The following is a 21,332-nucleotide window of genomic DNA, read 5'->3' on the forward strand; positions in this document are numbered from 1 at the left end:
GAAGAAACAAACTCATCTACATCTTGGATGACCTGAGGGTGAGTATATTTTCAGCAAATATTCATTTTTGGATGAACTATTCCTTTAATTCAGTGTGTTACTTGCCATTCCTTTGTAATTATTTGTGAAAGTTACTAGTAATTTCTGAGTGAAAATTGTTTCAAAGTAAATCCAACACCATTTTTTTTTTCAGAAATACAACTGCAAGACAAGGAAAACATATTAAGCACAAACATACAAACATACAGCAATACACTAGTGTACATCATCACAGTGCATTCAGCTGTGGAGGAAAACACATTTTATTTGGTTGTATCACTGATGTGGCTGCAGTACCTGAAACTATTGAGGCTAGTTTTGATGTTTCGCTATTTTTCACAAGTTCCAGTTCAATGTCTTCATATGGGGACGTCTCAATGTCATCATAACCTGCAATACAAACACACACATAACTGTAAGATACCAGATTGTTTGAGACTAATTAAGCTCACCAAGCTGTATCATTACCTTATCATTATACCTAATTAACAGCACCACACATTATCAAATTTCATATGGAATTTCTTTAATAATGATTTAAAGTCTTACAGATTTTAATAAGAGGTCAGTGTTTGTGATATATGCATTGGTTGAAATGTCAGTCCACAGACTGAGGGGTCTGGATCAAGACACAAGTTAAAATAGTGACCAGTCACACAACCCTGGGGACACTGCATGCCAAGATGAGTGAGTATGAAACCACACACACACACAAGAGAGTATTGTATATTTTCTCTTGGTGGGACTTTCTGTTCATATCTATTGTATTTAAAATAAGATAATATATGAAAATTTAAAGTATTAAAGGAGTCATTCGATGCTCAGTTAGTATGATTTTTTTAGTGTATTCTTTATTCTACATATTTTTTATTATTTGTATTTAATTTTTAAATAGAACTTTTATTTATAATTTTTATTTATATTTTTCATTATTTTATTAAGGTATTTTCTTTCATTTTTATTTATTTAAAATTTTTATTTGTATCATATTTTTTATTTTAATTAATTTATATTTATTATTTTATTTATTTAGATTTATTTATTCTTTATTCTTAAATGGTTTTAAAATGTCTTTCAATTTAATTTCTCTTTATAATGACTATGCTATTTTATTTTATTATTTTTATTTACTTAAATGTTTTAAATTAACTTTTCTTTATTATTTTTATTTGATTTATTTTTCAGTATTTTATTGCAATGTTTTTTTTCTTTCCTTTTATCTATTTTATTTATGTATTTTATTATTTTTTTATTTGTTTTTTTATTTCATTTTTAAATTAAACTTTTATTCCTTCCTTCCTTCCTTATTCTTAAAATTTAGTTTATCTTTCTCTTTTTATAACAACTATGTATGTAATGCACTTTCATGAATTACCACTGTGTATGAAATGTGCTACAGTATATAAATAAACTTGTCTCGCATCATCTATATCTAGAGATCAGAATATCATAGAGACCTAGCAAAGCCTTAGAACCACCCAGAACACCCTAGTAACCTCCTAAGTACCCTAGCAACAACTTCAAATGCCTTAGCAATAGATTAGCAAGTACTGTAAACATTTGTTAGCAAACACCACTCATATTTTCTTCAAAAAGTCATGTTATAATTACTGCAGTCTTAGCCTAACTCCAAAATGCACATTTTGTCATTTCACAAGCCTGTTATTTTTGCGTCAATATCCCCAGAAGGATTTTTTTGTCATGTTGTGATATCTTTTGTGGACATTTTTTTTAAAAATTTGGTTATCAAAAACCTACGCACACACAGACTCTTCAAACAAATGCAAACAGGCAGATTCCCTCCTGTCATCTTGTTCACATGCCACATTTCAATCTACGGAGGCGCCACATCAAGTGTGCTACAATCACAATTATGTGCCTTGCGTATCCTTGCTGATGGTTTTCATTTGCGGCACACAGGAGAAGAACATTTGACATTTCCAGTTGATGTGTTTTAAAAGCACTTATTTCTAAGACTGTCGATCAGGCCTGGGCCCTTCTGGCCCCTGCGGCCCCTGCATTGCACTCAGATGCATGACGAGTTCGCTGCTGGAGAAGCCTGGGATTAGTCAGCATTTACAACAGCTCTTGATGAGTCGCTGTGGGAAACCATCTTCCTGTTTCATAAGGTTTAATATTAATAAGCCATATTGGGTGGGAATATGCACTCAGAATCAATTAATTTTGCAGCCGTGCTTTGACGATCCCCCGGACGTCATTCACCGGCATCTCCATAATCTCTTTTGCTCATGAGCAAACACATGAGCATGAAACTTCTGCTGTGAGACGAAACCAGATGCCCTCAACGGTACGCAGCAAATTTTGGTTCCTGCATGTACTCGTCCGTCCCGCAGAGCGTAATGAACAGACGAGGGAATGACGAGATTAATCACGATAGCACTGTCAGTCAGCCAGCCGTTTGTTTAGTGACTGACTGGGTTTTATGCCGCCTTGCCATTTCATACACATTACTGAGCACTCATTAAATGCTATTACTGCCTAAATCTAAATCCTCTGGTAGCTCACTCAACACTCTCATTAAAGCGTTTTGGCATTGTCCTGAAAGAACATAACAAACGGCATCCACTGAGATCTATGAGTTCACTGTTTATGACCGATAGAACAAAGGCAGTCATTTTGAAATTGATTGAACTGAATTCTTTATGCATGACTAAAAGTTTGGAGTTGGTAGGATTTTTTATTTATTTATTATTGAATTGAATTGAAGTTTTTGAAATAAGTCTCTTATGCTCACTAAGCCTGCTTTTATTTGATCAAAAATCACCAAGAAAGGTGCCCTTGTGCAAGGCACCGAACCCCCAATTGCTCCCCGGGCGCCGCAGCATAAATGGCTGCCCACTGCTCCGGGTGTGTGTTCATAAAGCGTTTTGGCATTGTCCTGAAAGAACATAACAAACGGCATCCACTGAGATCTATGAGTTCACTGTTTATGACCGATAGAACAAAGGCAGTCATTTTGAAATTGATTGAACTGAATTCTTTATGCATGACTTTTCTCTGGAGTTACCTACTTCCTCCTCTTTTACTTTCTTATTCACTTTCTTTAAACCTGCTCCTTTCATCATGACATTCACTGGCTTGGGAATTGCTGGACATGAACAGTTCAGTCAGGAAATATTCTAGGGAGTCTTAAAAACATGAAACTGCATTAGCAATGCATTTAACTTCTATAATATGATATATTTCTGAGTGAAACTGAATATTCAGTATACACACACACACACACATATATATATACATATATATATGTGTGTGTGTTCACTGCTGTGTGTGTGCACTTTGGATGGGATAAATGCAGAGCACTAATTCCTAGTATGGGTCACCATACTTGGCCACATGTCACTTCACTTTAAGTAAAATTGTAACAGTGAAATATTACTAAAAATGTTGGTCTTTTTCACACCAAAGTTTTTCTTTGAAACTTTCCACAGACTCCCTTGAACTCCTATTTCTGAATCAAACAGGACTTTTAATGAAAAAAAATGAAGGTGGGACTAAATGAGAATGGATCCAGGTGGTTGTAGAGGAGAGGTTAAAATTTAAGAGGGCTTACTGTTGACAACAGTCAGTCACTATATGAAAAGTAAAAACTCTCTCTTATGCCTCTTACCCTGTGGAAAACGGACGGTCCAGTAAATGCTCAGGCACTGTTGTTCCATGCGAGACCCTCGCTGACACTTGCATTCTTGCAGGCTCTGATAGTGCATGAGGTTGTTCTGGGCGTCGACACAGGCCTGCCGCCCCTCCAGACTGAGGGGAGCCACCGCCTCTTCATCCACACAGTACTCCAAGTGCCGTAACTGTCGCTTACACTCCGGGTCCTTTATACATTTCTGTACAGCCTCTATGCAGTCCACAGTCCCGGGGAACACCGGCACCACAGAGGGAACAGCCCCTGGAGGATTGTGAGTAAAGTTAATTTGAAAATCAATAAACAAAGTATTTATTAACAATATGTTTTACCAGTGAGCTAATTCCTATTTAAATTCCCAATCAGTTCCTGAATTCGAATTGAATTGGAGGTACATTAGAAAACAGGATGCAGAATTGCAGTCCAAATTAGAAAGTGAGGAAGAAGAATTAAAAATTTATTGAAATTCAAAGAAATTTCTATGTAATTTTTTAGCCAGAAAAACAGAAGTTTGTCTTGAATGTTGGCTTGACAAATCCTTGTTTTGAAAAAAAAAAGTCTTGTAGAGTCTAGATAGATAGATAGATAGATAGATAGATAGATAGATAGATATTTGTATTTAATGTGTGTGTGTGTGTGTGTGTGTGTGTGTGTGTGTGTAATCATGTTTAATAAGTTATCTTTTGTGGACTAGGGTGGAAGAACACTTTGTTTCCCAGAATGCATTGCACATCTTACATTTCTTTGAATTGCTATTCAGTCATTTCTATTTCCTGTCTTTGTCTTTAAATTCCAATTCAACTTCCTGTGGGACGTGGCCAATTCAATTTGATGAATTGAAATGGAGCCACTACTCTGTGTGTTTCCACCACAGGAACCAGGATCTAAATAAAGTTCCGGGTAAAAATGTGCCCCTCAGAAAGTCCCTGCTTGCGAGGTAGTATTTTCAGAGATTATTACTATAGCCTTCTAGTGGCTTTGGTACTTTTTCAAAGGTCCGGAACTTTCGGAGGTGGGACTTGGGCACTGAACATGCTGATTGGTTGAGTTCACGCAGCATTTGGATTGGTTGACTCTACGCAGCATTGTATTTCAACCACCATTTTTAAAAGTCTGTTGCGGTGCGGTGCGGTGCTGGTGCAGTGCCGAGGATGAAATCCAGCGGGAACTGGAAACGGTGACAAAAAAAATTATGATTGTCCATCACTTAGTATGACGTTATTGTTGTTCGACATTAGCGCCCCCTCCTGGACTGGGAGGAGCAGTCGCACGCAGTCCTTCATCACCAGACTATTTGCCTAATCTTCATGCTACTTTGGAAACACAGACAGCAACAGGTCTGGGAAAAAAAGTTCCTGGGACAAATTGTTCCAGGTAATTTCGGTGGAAATGCAGCTATATTGGCCAAAATATTTAAAAAGAGAATGCACACAGAAAGTGCAGGGAATATGTAGAACTTTGTGAATGAGTTTTCTGCTCAATTCTGATTCCCTGTGGACCTGGTTATGACACATTACAGTTTGTGGATCTGTTTCACTATAATACAGTTATAATATCTGATTCTGCATTCTAGATGCATAGAAAACATTTTGACAGTGACCGTGTAAAAACGAAGATCAAAGTCCCTTAACTTGCACTCAAGGGCAGAATTAATAATGTGCAAAATAATTTAAAAGAGACCTCTTCTCTGAAGGGAATTTCCTGTCTTGCTATTGCAGGAGGACTGATAACTTAAATGAGCAGAAAATCTTCATTCACCAACTTCATACATCAAGAGTTTCAAACCGAGTCCTTGACAACAGACACTTTGTGCTTTGTGTCCATTCTCAGGCTCAATCGTAACAGACGTCATCAACTCCAGAGACCCTCGCCGTCAGCCAGGTCTCAGGGTGACCTGCAGGGAAACTGTGACATGGCTGTGTAATTTCATGGCTACGTTTGCTGTTTATCATTAAGTAGCGACAGAAAAAGCCGTGCACTCCTATAGAAGCATGAGACATGTGTTGTATTTCTCCCCCCCTGACCCCCATCCCCCTTTGTGTCTGTTTTCCTTCGCAGCGGCAGGGGCAGTAATTGCGCTAGGCTTCATTTTAAAGCGTGTGGTGATTGAGAACCCACAGCTGTGGCCGGCAGACTAAGCGTTGGTCATGGCTTAGGACTCCGCTACCACAAAATGGCAGAACTCCTTCCACAGTTCAGACATTGATGATCCATGCATGAAAGACCATCTACTGCGGCAGCCGAAGTTAAACAGACAAGTAAACACACTTTGATCTCGCACATATTTGACAAACAGTTCAATATTGAGATGTTATGTGCTAGTTTGAATTTAAAGACAGGTGTTTGATCTGCCACTGTTTTCAGTTTTCTTCTTAAAGGTGAAGCGTGTCATTGCTGCGCCTCTAGTGGCACCAAACAGAATTGCATAATTTATGTCTGCTTTCAAACAGGTTTTCCATCTGCCCTCAGATAGCCCCGCTCTAAATTTAGAGTCAATGCTGCTGTATTGGATACTTGATAGCTCAGCAGACCAAAGTTTTACACTTTTCCGTCAACCACTGAAAGTCTTGACACTGCATATTAAGCTTAGATACAAGAAACTATTTTAACATCATGAAAATTACATTGCAAATTCCTAGTGACTAATACGAAAAGAAAGACATGGTTAAAGCAATTTTAGATGTATTATTATTAATTTATTTATTAATATTTATTTGAATGAATGAATCATACATTTTAATTAATAAATAATTAATATAAATGATATTAACTAAAACTTAAACTAGTTAACTAAAATTAAAACCATAAAAAACATATTTGTTACTTGAAATAAATGTTAACTGAATCAAAAGAAAATATTTTTAAAAAATCAGCTAGCAACATAACTCATTTTCATTTAGTTAAACGTGATGTACTAAAATTTTTACAACTGAAAAAAAAAAAAATGTATATATATATATATATATATATATATATATACACAGTATATATAGACACTAAAAAATAACTAATCAAAATGACAAAAACACAACAACATTTCTTCAAACATTAAAAGGATAATGGAAAATACTAAATTAAAAACTAATTTAAAATATTAAAAACTATAATAATATCTCAATTATACTAAAATAACACTGATGAATATTTATGTTAATATTTATTCATATCTATTTTATTCATATTTTTTGTTAATTTTATTTTATCAATATTTTATTATTTTTAGCTGTATACATTAGATACATAAATATAAATATGACTAAAAAATATTTTAAAAATGGCAACAATTACTAGGGCTGTTTTATTTTAGTGGTTAATTATAATACAATTTAATCACAATACAGAATTTTTGTGAGTCCGTAGTCAGCACAGCACCAGCTGTTACTACAGATAGACAGAACACAATGGAATAGAACAGGTTTTCAAGATATGTTTTTAAAAGCTCATGGCATTCGATGCTGAAAAACAGCGAGACATAATGCAACAACATATGAAAAAACAATTTAAAAAATAGTTCCAAAATATATCTTGGGTGGAAAGGCCCTTAAGTCTACAGTATATCGGACACAATAACAAAGTGTTACACTTGTGTTCAGTGATATGGATATATAACAAAGAATATACTGACTTTCTGTCTATTCAATGTTTTACTCATCGGCCACAATAATATCTTTAAATTATCCACATTTGCTTTTCTGAGCAAATACATATGATAATTGTGACTAATTAATCATAATTAATAATGCAATTAATTCAACTAATTTATAATTATTTTGATTTAAAACTGCATTGTATAATTGTAAATTATATTCTACGGATTAACAGTCCAAATGATATTAAATATGTTTATTTACTATTAAAATAATAAATAAAACTATCTAAAATATCTCATATTTTTGTGTCTTCCCTTTTTAGACAACAGGGAATGATTCAGAGAACGACGAGTACACAGAGGAGTTGAAAAGTGAGCGATGGAGTGAGAAAGAAACAGAAAGAAAGAAAGTAATGACAGAATGACAGACAGCAGACGCCTCACAATAGGAAACCGTCTCAGTATGGAGGCTGATGGCAATCAAACACATGCTGGCCGGGTATTACGAGATATGTGTGTGTGCGTGCACTAAAATCACATTTAGCAAGTGACAGTGACACACTCACACACACACACCTTGAGGCTTTCAGTCTCATGCACACACCGAGAGAGAACGACAGACACAGTTTCTGCAGTGAAGCTCAGCTGTACAAGGGAGTGAAAGAAATAAAGAGGTGAGTGAAATAGAGAAAGACCGTACGAGTGCGTACTGTAAATCTAAGTATCCTTGTGCGACCGTATTTATGGCAGGCGACAGCAAACTGGATCCAGCTGTCAATATTTGCGGGTCTAACGTGATTAACTAATCAATGCGTACAGCGGTCTGAACCTCTGTGGTAAACCGAGCACTACTATATGAAGACACATATCAAGAAAACATCTCTTCTGTCGATCTACACAAAACTGAAGAATCCATCAGCTAAATTACAGCATGCTGCATCTCAGGGCCTAAACCAACAATTTAGACAAATTACTCAACAAAATCGTACACAAACAAACCCTCCATTTAAAACAGTGAATGACTGTTTTTCAGCAAGGATGACAAATGTCAAGGAACAAAAAAGAAGCCATTGACACTGTATTTAAGGATATTTCTGACAGTAAATACGCTCATATTTGCTGTATAGAATTCCAGCGCACACTGTTATTTGCTGCACTGAGGGTTTTGTCAAATGTGGGTCAGAGCGCCGTATCTATTCACTACTGGTGACACGTCACATCAAAGCATGGCAGCGATATTAAAAGAACCGGGTCGGATGGGCCCGTCTGATTGACAGTGAGGAGAAACGGAAGACAATCCGAAAGCCCCGGGAGGAAGGAGTTCACTGCAGGGACGTGATGCTGAGACGGTCCTCGTCGCTAAATCACAGCGCTCAGTGCCTTTAATGAAAATTGGCCACAACATCATCATAAAAGCCGTGTGCAAGTGGAGCTCACGCACACACATGCTCGCACATGCTCTTTCTGATTCTGTCGCTTGGCTTGAATCTTCCAGTCGAGGCGAGAGAGTCCAACACCATCTGCCGTCACTGTGTTTGCCTTTCCAAATCCTGGTTATCAACAAAACACACACGCGACCCTGAAAAGACTCGAAACGTCCCCTCATATGTGAAGAATACATGCCCGGAGGGAAGATTACCTTTTTGTTAACTAATCCCGTGTGGTTTATTGAACCTGTGTTCTTACGATTCCTCTTTGATTTGCTAAAAATGGTCGTGTAATTAGGCTGTCCCTGGGTATGTCTTTGGCTGGGATGCATTATGGCATATTTTTCTCCATGCAATTAGTATATGAGCTGACAAAGCCTGGTTCACCTGTGTGTATTAAAGCACCCCAAAACATTTCTTAAGTTGTGCAGCTCATGCTTTTCGCAAAAGCAAAAATGAGGAAGAAACCATTAGACTACAAAAATTATTTTCATACTCAGTATTTTTGACTTGTTTTACTGTACAAATATCTAAAGATACATTTACTTGAGAAGCAAACTTGCTTAAGGTATTAAGTCTGCAAAAACGTGAGTTTATACTTTAAACAAGAAAAAAATATCTGCCACTGGGGTAAGAAAAATAAACTGTGCTGAAAACCTCATTTGGTGCTCCCAGTAAAATTACCGGCCTTTTAAAATGGATATTATCACCAAATCTTGGATTTGATCTTTTTGTCAACTTGTTTTCTTTCAATTAGCACAGGATTTGTATTTATCTTTGGAACTGATTGGTTGTAGGCCTCATTGATTTGAGCTTATGCACATCAGTTTTTGAATGAAAAAAACTATTATTTGTGGATAATTTTGGCAGTGTTCACTCAAAAACTGAGGTGCATGAGGTCAGATCAATGAGCCCTATGATCAATCAGATCCAAAAAGAAATACGAAACGTGCTAATTGAACGAAAACAAGTTTGAATCCAATATTTGGTGGGAATATTGCATAATGAGAGATTACCAGATAATTTGTTGTAGGGCAGTGATTTTTGATCGAGAAACACCACAACTGTAAAAAAGTACAAAAATGATCAAATTTTGGGGGGGAATTTTTTTATACTCATGTGTGAACAATGTCAGTAAGTTTTAGTCCAATGCGATAACATCTATAGCACAAGAAAACGAAAATATCTCGGTGTCAAAATGACCAGAACAAAACATGAGGGTTAAGCACAAAATCGCTTAATTTGGATACATTTTTCAGAAAACAATCATTTTTCTTTTGCTTCTCAAGTCAGTGTATCATAATTTGAGAATGTTTAGATATTTTACTGAAAAACAAGATTAAAATGCTCTTTTTTTTTGCAGCGAATATGCCAGGCATGTTTTTCCCAGACCTGTCAGCATCTGTCGCTGGCAAATTAATTAAAGCTGCCAAAGTCCAGAGTTGTGCACACGTACCTTTTCTCAAACACACCTGGGCACGCGGCTGGCATGTATTCGTACATGCGCACCTGCCCAAAGGCCGTCAATCTTCGACTTGGTATGTTTGTACACATCTTTCCACCTCAGGTCACCTCTTAAAAACGTATTCAAGCATGCGAATCTTTATGCAAATACACTGTGGCAATTAAATCTTTTTGCCACTTGATATCCGTCAGGGGGTCCCTTTGCGTTTCATGCGGCTGATATACGACCCGGCCCCCGGGGATGCACACAGCACGAGTAGCACATCAAATCTGCAATCATTAACACAGCTAATAAATAAACCTGTCGATCAGCGCGCGCATTACAGTGTGTTCTCGTGGCACCAGGGTGCAACAAACACCACTCATGATGATGAATGTCACTTGGGCTACAATGCACTCTCACAAGACACTTGTGAGATATTGCACCCTGTCGTCCCAGGTGGGGAAAGAAAGCCAGATCCCTCAAATGTTGGTTGCTGTGCTACGGGAACACCATGGAGCTGCCCTTTACCAGCCTAATCTGTCTCTGTTTATGTGTGTGTGTGTGTGTGTGTGTGTGTTTCTGCCAATTCCCAATTAGGATAATATTGACTGTGACAGATGTCTCATAACATACTGTTATTTGTTGACGGAATTATATTTTTAGACCTGGCCTGCACAGATTATGCTGTTGTGATTCAAAGGTGTTAAGAAAATAAACACAGGGCTGTAAAGTACATCTAATTGGCTGAAAATCTCAGTGTTGTGTTGGACTATTAAAAGTACTGTGAATGAATTAAATATAATTATCTATTGTTCAAAGCATGAGGATGATCTCAAGACTCAGATGATGCTAGACTAAAAGAGGGTTTTCTTAAAAGTCTTTTTCTTGTTTGTAAACATCTTACAGTAAGTGATATTAATAGTTAAGCTCGTTTAAGCTCTTTTGTTGGTTTTACAACATAAAGGGTTCTGCTATTGTTACAAGCCACATATAAAGATTATCTGGTGCTATTAGGGATATTCTTAAGAGTGTACAGTGTTTGTTGCACAGATATGTGAAGGAGTGACAGACACATCTGTTCTGCTCAGTGTACAGCACTCTAGAAAATGAAACCCTTTCTATTGTTTCAGCACAAGCACATGGCACAGCGGTCACCCTAAAACACACCTGTGCAATATGTTTCCATGCAATTGCAATTTAATCACTGCTCTTCTGGCTTTTACAAATGTTTTCAATCCAAAGGTATGCACAATATTTGACATATACAATATAATGCATGCACAATGTGTATAATACATTCAATACACAGCATATTGTGTGTAACCGGTAAGATTTGTTGTGTAAGATGAACTCTCTATGATATCTCTAATGGTTATTCTTCTCACTTGGTCTATTTGTCTGTAATATATATGGTGTATTGTGCAAATCTTGTTTATAATGTAGACTTTTCTAATCTTTCTATATGTATTATGTTACACTCTATACTGTACACAGTGTCTGGCTGTTAACACATAACCCAATTTCCCCACACGGGATCAATAAAGTATCTATCTATCTATCTATCTATCTACTTATTTATCTATCTTTTCCCTCAGACAATCCTTCCCTTTACAATACCATGGTTTTACTGTAGTAACAGTCTCGTTTAGTTTGCATTCACCACCAAAGAGCCATTCATAAAAAAATCTATCTATCTATCTATCTATCTATCTGTCTGTCTGTCTGTCTGTCTGTCTGTCTATTTATCTATCTGCCAATCTGTCTATCTCTTTTCTTTTAGAAAATTTAAAATACCATGGTTTTACTATAGTAACAGTCGTATTTAGTCTGCCTTGATAACCAAAGAGCCATTCATAGAAAAAAACGTCTATCTATCTATCTCTCTATCACGTTACGTTATATTGTATATTTAAATATAATTAATCACAATAGTTATACTAGCAAATTGTCTTTGCAGGTAGCTCTACAGTTACATATTGTGCACGTTGTTCATTAACTTATGTAAATATGCAGTGTAAATACTTATGTATTTATGTAAACATACTGCATAAATACTGTCATGTAAAGTGTGACCCTAATGTGTCAAAATAAGTCATGGAGGCTGTTTCTAAGAGTCTTACCCTTAATGACGAACAGATTTAGAAGTATTCCCAGAAGGATCATGTCGACTGCTGCTGGATGCGCTCGGCTGAACGGTGATGCTGCTGGGTAATCTCGGGGAAGCGCGTCTGGAACCCCCGGATCGGTCCGACTCAGTCCGAGCCACTACAGCCATACAAGAGGACCACCGTCCGACTGATGGAAATCTCCAAAACGACGTGTCCGAAAATCAATTCCAACTACCAACTTGTGCGATATCAGTAGCTTTCTAATGCGTAAGAGGTGTCCGAAGAGCAGAGCAATGATTTCATACAACAAACAAGGGGGAAATTACAAACTGCTAAATGCAGCAGATGTCCGTTATACTCACGATCGGAGTCTTCTAAAATAATAATCCTCGAATCAAACGTGTACCACCATGATAGAAGCGTAACCAAAGGTGCGCGTCAGATGTGCCAGTGTGCGCATTAGTGCGCATCAGTTTAATATATGTGAGCGCGACCACAGATGCTTGATTCCTGCTGTCCCACAGCACAATGTGCTCAATCCGGTCCTCAAACTCAGCGGCGAATTTTACATGCGTCTGCCTGCCTGTGATTGGCTCGGGCTTTCTCAGGCGCATCCATGCAAAATCCCTGACCAGCCTTCTGGAGAGCTGGGTCGGTGCTCCTATAGGCTAGAGAAATTCAGCCTGCTCTGCAAGTATCCAAGTTTGCAAGTGATTCTTCCAGCAATAGTGAAAATTTACGGCGATTAAAAAGTGAGGTAGACAAGTCAGACAAAAAACTGTGCACTCTAAAAATAAATGTTGAAAAATGTCCTTTTTAGGATCCCATCGCATAGTAGTTTTTAAACCGTTCATAAGTTTATCAAGAAATAAATAACTATTTTAGGCTGCATGATTTTTTGAGAGAAAAAAAAGTTATTTATTTTAAATTAGAGGTTCTTCTAATTAGCATATTTGCAAAATGTATGAAGATTCTTCTATGGTGGTTTTTGTTCTACTGGGAAAATTTAGGAGTGTAAAGGCCCATTCACACCAAGAATGATATAGTCCACACCAATGGACGATATTGTTCTGTTTACTGTAAACGCAGGCTGCAGTTTTGTCGTCTGTAGCTTTAAATGCTTGAGCTACAGTAGGATGGAGACTGATTCATCAGCTGGAATAAATCGTTCTAAAAGTGAATCCAACTATATGTTTACTCTGTGATGTTGTTATTTTGGTGTGGACTCTGCCATTCTTTTAAGTTTTAAACTATGTCTTTTTCATACCAAGGATGGTTTTAGCAGGCCATTAGGAGGATATTTCATGAAAATGTTCAGGTATTAAACTCCATTGCTGTGTGCAGAGCTATTCCTGTTCAATCTGACCCATATAAACTAATGTATTTGGGTTCATTTAATTATATTAAATAATACTGAATAAACCCAGCTAATCTGGATTTCGTTTTTAAGATCACCCACAAAACAATATTTAACAGTGCTGCGAAACAGAAATATGGGAAGAGGCGAGACTTCATTGAGAGAGTTCACAGGGTATTCTGTTTCAGTTTGTTTACAAAACTCCATACTGAGAAATCCCAAAAGGGCGATGAACTGTCCAGACCGTGGATACTATGAACACAACACTGTTAGAACTTTAGATTCTGAAGTTTAGTTGGCAGGACAACACAAAGATATACCAAGGCTGTATTTCTGTTCCAGTTTCAGGATTTGCGAATGAAACTTTAATGAGAATTTGATTTGTCCAAGTGGTCTGACTTTGTCCAACAACTGGGTCTATAATCAGGAGGCTTATGTAGATACGCATTCGGCTGATTACCGCAGTGCAACAGCCTGCACGGTCATCTCTCTCTGTCTCTGTCTGCGTGTGTGTGTGTGTGTGTGTGTGTGTGTGTGCGTGAGTGGTTTGCTGAGCGGACAATCATGGCCATTTAACTAATCAGAGCAAATGCCATACAAAGCCATTGCCCTGATGATGTCACAGCTCTGGACGTCACTTTGAGTGCATCCATCTGGTTGGGCTTTTTAGCGGCCGGAGAACCACGCTTCACTTTTTCTTTTGTCCTCTCTCATTTTCACGCAATCTGGCCACTCTTTTTGTCCTCTTTTCAAATGCAAGATGCTGTTTTATCACCCTTTTTCAAAGATCAGATGTAACTAGATTTTTACACTTGAGTGGTGCTTGCCCGTGCAAAACTCACCACAGTGTTGCAGTTTTGGCGAAGCCTGTTTGAAACTGTAGCTTGTCAAGTTATAACCTAAAAACAATTGGTAGTAAACTGCAACCAAGATGTATCTTGGGGGAAAAAGTTGTTAGCTACACTAAAAGCTACAAGAAAAAGTATCTAAATACATTGTAATTTATAATTTAATCAGAGACATATTCTTCCTGGGGTTTTAAATGAACAATCGCAATTAGGGTTACACTTTTTCACATTTTAATTGGTAACTGTATATTAAATCAAATATACATTCTAATTTATATAACAGAGTTGAACATTTAGTAAAGGGAGTTGAAGTGGTTATTTTGTTCATTTGCCATCGAATGACCCAATTCACTAGAATGAGTCTGGCTTTCCAACTCTACATAATTAGGAGAAGGCGAACCAAGTCATTAGAATGAACCCAACTTCCAACACAACATATTAGAGGAAACCATTTAGAAATGAATCTGACTTTCCATCTCTACAAATGAAGGAGAGGACCATTTAGGACGAACTGATCCATTAGAATGAATCAGACTTTCCAAAACAACATATGAGAGAGAACCATTTAGGGGTGAACCGATTTATTAAAATGAGTCAGACTTTGCATCTCTACATATGAAACAGAGGACCATTTAGGACGAACCGACTCATTAGAATGAATTGGACTTTCCACCGCAGCATATAGGACCATTCACGACGAACCGATTCACTTGAAAGAATCGGACATTCTAATGCCACATATGAGAGATTGGGTCATTTAGGACAAGTCGATTCACTTGAAAGAATCGTACTTTCCAACACTATGAGGACCATTTAGGTGACTGTTTTTTACTTCTCTTAACAGACAACATCAATGAAGCGTTGGTCGCGCTACGCTCCAAATCATTCGCTACTGGAAAAGCTATATTATGACCAGTGTTGGGGAAAGTTACTTTTAAAAGTAATGCATTACAATATTGTGTTACTCCATAAAAAAAGTAACTAATTACGTTATTTAGTTACTTTTTGTGGAAAGTAATGCGTTATGTTACTTTTGCATTACTTTTTAAAGCTGGACAGGGCTTGCTTGTTTGTTTTTAAAATAAAAAAGTTATATTTTTGGCAAATATAAAAGCCTTTTCACACCAAAAGCTTGTAATGCGTTACCCCCAACACTGATTATGACAATAATTAAATTGCCTACTGATCAATAAACATTGCTACTTTTAATTAGCCACGCCAGGGCATTGCTGAGGTTACTAGTTTTTTTTTGTTTTTTTTTGGCGTGATTGCTAGTGTGCTTGCTTACTGGTGCGAGTCAAAAGAGCATGTCAAAAGTTATTCAATGCATTGTCCATTTTATCCATTTTACTAAACATACATTTATGTTTTACCTCCCCTCAGTTCCACACTGTTTTACACTTTTCTTTCTTGAATTTTCTTCCCTCGATCAACACAAAGATCTTTCCATTCGTCTGTCCTTTCTCGCTCTCTCTTTCTCCTCCTCTCCACTCATCCCTCGCTTAGCTCATCATTGCTTTACGATAGCTGTGACCTTTTCAGTGGCACTCCACTATCAGACTCTTATCTCACTGCCAGTGTAGCCTGGCGGTCATTTATGAGGTCACTTCACAGAAGTGGACATTAGCGATAATGTACTTCCAGTGACTCAGGTGTCACACTAAAGCGAAGGCAAGTGCACGCACGGCATATAATCATCCAGCTCAGTGTACATGACAAGAGATGTGGACGTCGTAACAAATTAAAATGTCCGTAGGTGGAAGGAATATTTTGCTTGATGAGAGAAGAGAACAAAAAGACGATATATTTTCTTCAGAGTATTACAAACGCGCACACACAATTTCTCGATCCCACTCGGTTTGTAGGCTACGCTTGTTAGTTCCACTTGAAATGGCAAATGACAAACAATCAGAGGTAGTGAAGCAGTGGCTTACCAGCTCACAGAACCAGCCAAAACAAAACAAACAAGGCAATTACTGCAATTCACACTACACCAGTTCTACATGTTAAACACACGCACGCACACACAGATAAACACAAAGGCTTTTGCAATTATAAACATTATTCTCGTCTCTCGCAATCTATTTTTGACATAAAACTAGCTATACATAGGCCTATACATAAGCTCGAGCAGCGGGAATGTATATTAAAACGACTAAATCCACTGAATAAAATATTTTCTCATCTCCAAGGTTATGAAGAGAAGGTGGAGAAAATCTCCAAACTGATTTTTTTATACATCACTGGCTTTGCAGGGCTTTGATAACCTGAGGCCAAAAGAGGAAGTTGGCAGATGTGTTTAGTTTACGGCCCGTTTGAATGTCTCCCTCACAGATATAGAACAACTTTATGCCGCTGTGCTAGCTACGCAAATACACACAACATACAAAGTTGTGCTCATTAAGTAGTTTTAGCACTCTTGCTGTAGTTCATGTAATTAATTCATATTATTAATTGCAGGACGCATTCAGCAATGTTTGAAGCTGTTTAGTGTTCACATGTTTAATACAAGACAAGTTTTTGTGTGTTTGTATCTCTCACACGCTGGTTTATAGACTTTTTTTGACTGGCAGTAAATTATAGGCCTGCAAATGGATAAAATAGCATGACATGAACCGTCTAACAAGTCAACAGTTGGCAAGAGAATTTTGTTTGTCATATACACTCTATGAGTCATTCTATGAACACAATCGGTCATTTGAAGTGCAGTAAACACAAAAAATGCTGTTAGGTGCTTTGCTGGCCTAAATATACAAATATATTTTATTGTCATTTTGTCAATAATGTTGTGTGATGACATTTAAAAATTTTTTTAAAAATAATATATATATATATATATATGTATATATATATATAAAACTTCCTGTAAAGCTGTTCATTTGTAATGTCAATTTATAGACTTTATCAGAAGGCTAATGCTCAAAGGTCTCCCTCTGGAATTTGTATTATATTTTAAGAACAATTATTTTTAAAGTAATAGTCTAATAGTAAAGAATAGAAAAATATATATTTTTAATGTAACCACACACACACACACACACACACACACACACACACACACGTATGCACGTATTACAGAACTGTTTGGCTAGTTGTAAAATTCTATTTAATACAATTTAAAAATAATAATAATAATAATAATAATAACCCACCAGAACATTACCAATATCAAATATGGATTGATTATCTCACTCACACTATATCAATAATGTCTTTTTTTATTCCCGTGCCAAAGACAAATTTGAACGGAAAATGAAAGCAATTGAACTGAAAAACAAATTTTTATTAAAACAGAATTAGTTATCTGTGTCCACAAATTTTGATTCTCTCCCCATCACATCACTTATATAACAATAAGGAGGAAAAGACATAACTGCAAGACATAACTGTTCAAAAGCTGTCAGGTTCTTTTCTCGTTAAAGATATTTATTTATTTGTTTGTTTGTTTATTTATTTATTTAGCCTGGCAGGTAAAGCATAACATATCCACCTTGTCAAATAAAATAAGCAGAAAATCTGTTTATTTAGTTATTTTAGCTATTTATAGAAAAGCCCTGTTGAATCTTAATGCTAATGAGAAAACCTCATAACCCAAAAATTTTAGTTAAAACATCCTGTCAAGTTCAGAATTTTACTTTTTTTTATTTCAGCTTATGATGACAGTGCAATGTGTTAACATTTAAAGACGCATATTCACCTTACAGTACATGGTGCTGTGTTTTTTAGTGATCTAGGGGCAAATATGCAAAAACACAGTGATTTATGAAGCAGATCAAATAAATGTGTTTAAATGTTTGTTAGTTATACATGAAGTTGGTTGCGGTCTCCTGATTAAGAATCTGGATGGCTTGAGGGAAAATAGCTCCTCCTGACCCCTGCTGGCCTTGCAGCCACGGTAGAGCTTTATCTGACCTCAGCAGTGTGGATGAAATCCTTAGTGATTTTTCTTGCCAAATAATCTTGATTAGATGCGGAGATGTCCTGCACGCAGGCCAGAACAATGGGAGCCTGTTTATTCATCTGTCAGGGAAAAACCACAAGTTCGATAACTTAATGAATTAATTGCACACCTCTTCTTAACAAGCTGCATTTATGCAGAGATGTACATTCATGGACATTACTTGCATGTCATGTAACCATTAACCAACATCAGAGAACTGTGAACTAGTGTTATTTTAGTATAATTTGGATACTATTATAGTTTTATTCATATTTTGAATTAGTTTTTGTTTTTATATTTTCATTTTTGTTAGTTTTAGTTATTTTGTTGTGTGTTTTTGCCATTTTTATTAGTTATTGTTTTTAATGTCTATATAGTTTTACTTTTTTTATTTAATTTTTTGTTTAAGTTTTATTTCTGTTAACTGTTTTCTAATGGTTTTATAAACTTAACTATAATAATCCTGCATTTGAACATGTGAATGTGTTACTAAATTATTCTATATAACTCTTCAAGTAAATATTTTACATCTAAGGGGTTCAGCTTAAGAAAACATTTGGAAACTCTATATTAGTAAATGTAGAATTTTGCATTGTTAGTTCATGTTAACTAATGCCAACAAATGGAACCTTATTGTAAAGTGTTGCCAAGTCCACTATCAGGGCCTTGTTCTTGCTGATGTTCACCTCTACTTCCTGTAGATATGCTTTGTCTTGGCTGTCAGCATCAAACCCATCATAACAGTGTGAGAGAGAGTGAGATGGCAGAGAAAAGGAGGAGGGTGGGGTGGAGGAAGAACAAACATGTCCCTTTGAGATAGACTCTAGTACTAATATTGACCAGCATGCTTCAGAAAACACAGACGCATGACTCCGCTACAGTAATGAAAGCCCCACAAAAGGACCATCGACACGTTTGATCAACAACCTGAATTAGCAGCGTCTGTTCACCTTGATTGCTAGTGCTCATATGTTTCACTTACACACACAAGCACACACACACATACACACTCACTCACCACTGCACATGCAATCAGCCAGCAAATAAGAGCATGTGGCACAAAAAACAACAACACCACAAAACACGTTTTATGTGCTCAGCAGGTATGAGTCCAACTATTAAAACACACACACACATCACAAAGCTAAAGTTGGTGAGTGCATAAATTAGAAATGTAATTTCAGACTTCATCAGAGGCTCCAGTTCGTCCATGTAATATTTTTCTGCCTGTATTTCTAATAGATTTGAGCTGTCATTCTTATCTGTAGCACAAACAGTGCTGTAAGTGATACTCCAACCAAAAATGAAACTTCTGTCATCATTTATGTCACCCATATGTTGTTCCAACTCTCTATGAGTTTCTTTCTTTAATGGAACATAAAAGAAGATATTTTGAAGAATTTTGGTAACCAAACAGGTTTTGTTTGCTATTGACTTTAACTATATGGATGCACTGTCAGAAAAAAAGGGCAGGTATCTTTTCAAAAAGTACACTTTTGGACCTTTTATGTCCCTAAAGGATTCATATTAGTACCTTTAATAAAATGGAAGTCAATATCTTCTTCTATGTTCCACAGTAAATATGATGAAAAAATTATGACAGAATTTTCATTTTTGGGTGAACTCTCCCTTGAATGAGTTACACATTAAGGTTTAATGCTTAGCGGTTTGTTGAAACTTCTAACCTTAGGTATGAGCAATAATAATAATAATAATAATGACAACTGCCTTAGCAAACACTTTTAAGTATGTACGCAGTAGTTTGTGATGAGAGAATCAGGTTTTAGTGGAGCTGGAGGGAGGAACCCACAGAAACGTGAGTCACGTTTTTCCCAGGTTAAAACATCAGGGAGCCTCAGTTGTACTGTTTATATTTATTGTGGTGCTGATAGGCTTTTAAGAAATGATAGCTCTTCCTGCACTTAAGATGGAAGCTGCTTTATTATATCCTGAATGAATGAATAAATGAATGAATAAATAGCTAGTCAAAAGAACAAATTAAGTATGTGATCCCTGATAGCACACATATGTGTGTGTGTGTGTGTGTGTGTGTGTGTGTGTGTGTGTGTGTGTGTGTGTGTGTGTGTGTGTGTGTTTGTGTGTGTGTAAAGTTACACTGTGACGTGACAATCAAGTGTCACTGAAGATGAGTAATGACTGCTGAAATTTCAGCTTTGACATTACAGGAATAAATAACATTTTAAAATATATTCAAATAGAAAACAGTTATTCAAAATTGTGTTTATATATGTGTATGTGTGTCCAGGGGCGTAAATACAGCTGGGGGGCTCTTAAATTTTTTTTAAGAGCTATTTTTGAGGGGGACACAAATAATACAGCTAAAATTGTACTTGTAAGGATATGTATGCACAGAGGAAAGCCTTACTACTTTTAGTGTAGCAGGGAGACCGTGCCAAATTAGACAACGTCAAGCTGTTGTGGTCGCGCCATTACTGTAGTAGACATTACTATCCGTCACAGTGATGCCAAGTCCGCGGTTTTCACGTGGAATTGAGCTACTTTATCACTGTTACCACGGGTTGTTTTTCATGTCCGCGGGTTGAAGCGACCCCAATAACGTGTATTTTTGCCCCCGGAATGCGATTTTTACCGGGGGACCCCTCGAAACGCAGTAGTTTGGGCTAGTTTTGAGTAGCAAATGGTGTGGGTTTATTATGAAAACCTGGCAACCTTTTTAGTCAAGCAGGTTAAGTTATTATTGCTAACGCGGGCTCATCGAAAAATACATTGGCATCATCTGTATTAAAGAGAAAATAATCACTTCATCCGATGTTTAAGTTAATAAAATAGCCTTGACAGCCTTACTCACTGGAGTTCCACAACTATTGACTTCACCGGACTTGTGTGTGTGTGTGTGTGTGTGTGTGTGTGTGTGCATGTTTATGTGGTTTATGAGGACACAAA

At 36.7% G+C, this 21,332-nt stretch overlaps 1 protein-coding gene across 3 annotated transcripts in view; it reads right to left on the minus strand.

Annotated features, from left to right (window-relative positions):
- The window catches only part of LOC107680926 (GDNF family receptor alpha-4-like), a 26,904-nt gene extending 14,084 nt beyond the window's left edge, over positions 1–12,820 (minus strand). For 2 of the 3 annotated variants that reach the window (XR_001633204.1, XM_016477021.1), the window contains exons 1-3: positions 12,275–12,820; positions 3,671–3,955; positions 337–429 (exon numbers count right to left, since the gene is read on the minus strand). Coding sequence is in view for 2 of the 3 variants with exons in the window: in XM_016477021.1 (XP_016332507.1) it covers positions 337–429; positions 3,671–3,955; positions 12,275–12,317 (421 nt within the window). In the remaining variant the exon portion in view is untranslated. The remainder of the gene's footprint in view (positions 1–336; positions 430–3,670; positions 3,956–12,274) is intronic. The other variant, XM_016477022.1, reaches the window with a different exon arrangement.
- Between the last annotated feature and the right edge of the window lie 8,512 nt (positions 12,821–21,332).

Source organism: Sinocyclocheilus anshuiensis, unplaced genomic scaffold, assembly GCF_001515605.1.
Source record: "Sinocyclocheilus anshuiensis isolate Anshui unplaced genomic scaffold, SAMN03320099.WGS_v1.1 scaffold1462, whole genome shotgun sequence".
Classification (NCBI taxonomy): Eukaryota; Metazoa; Chordata; class Actinopteri; order Cypriniformes; family Cyprinidae; genus Sinocyclocheilus; species Sinocyclocheilus anshuiensis.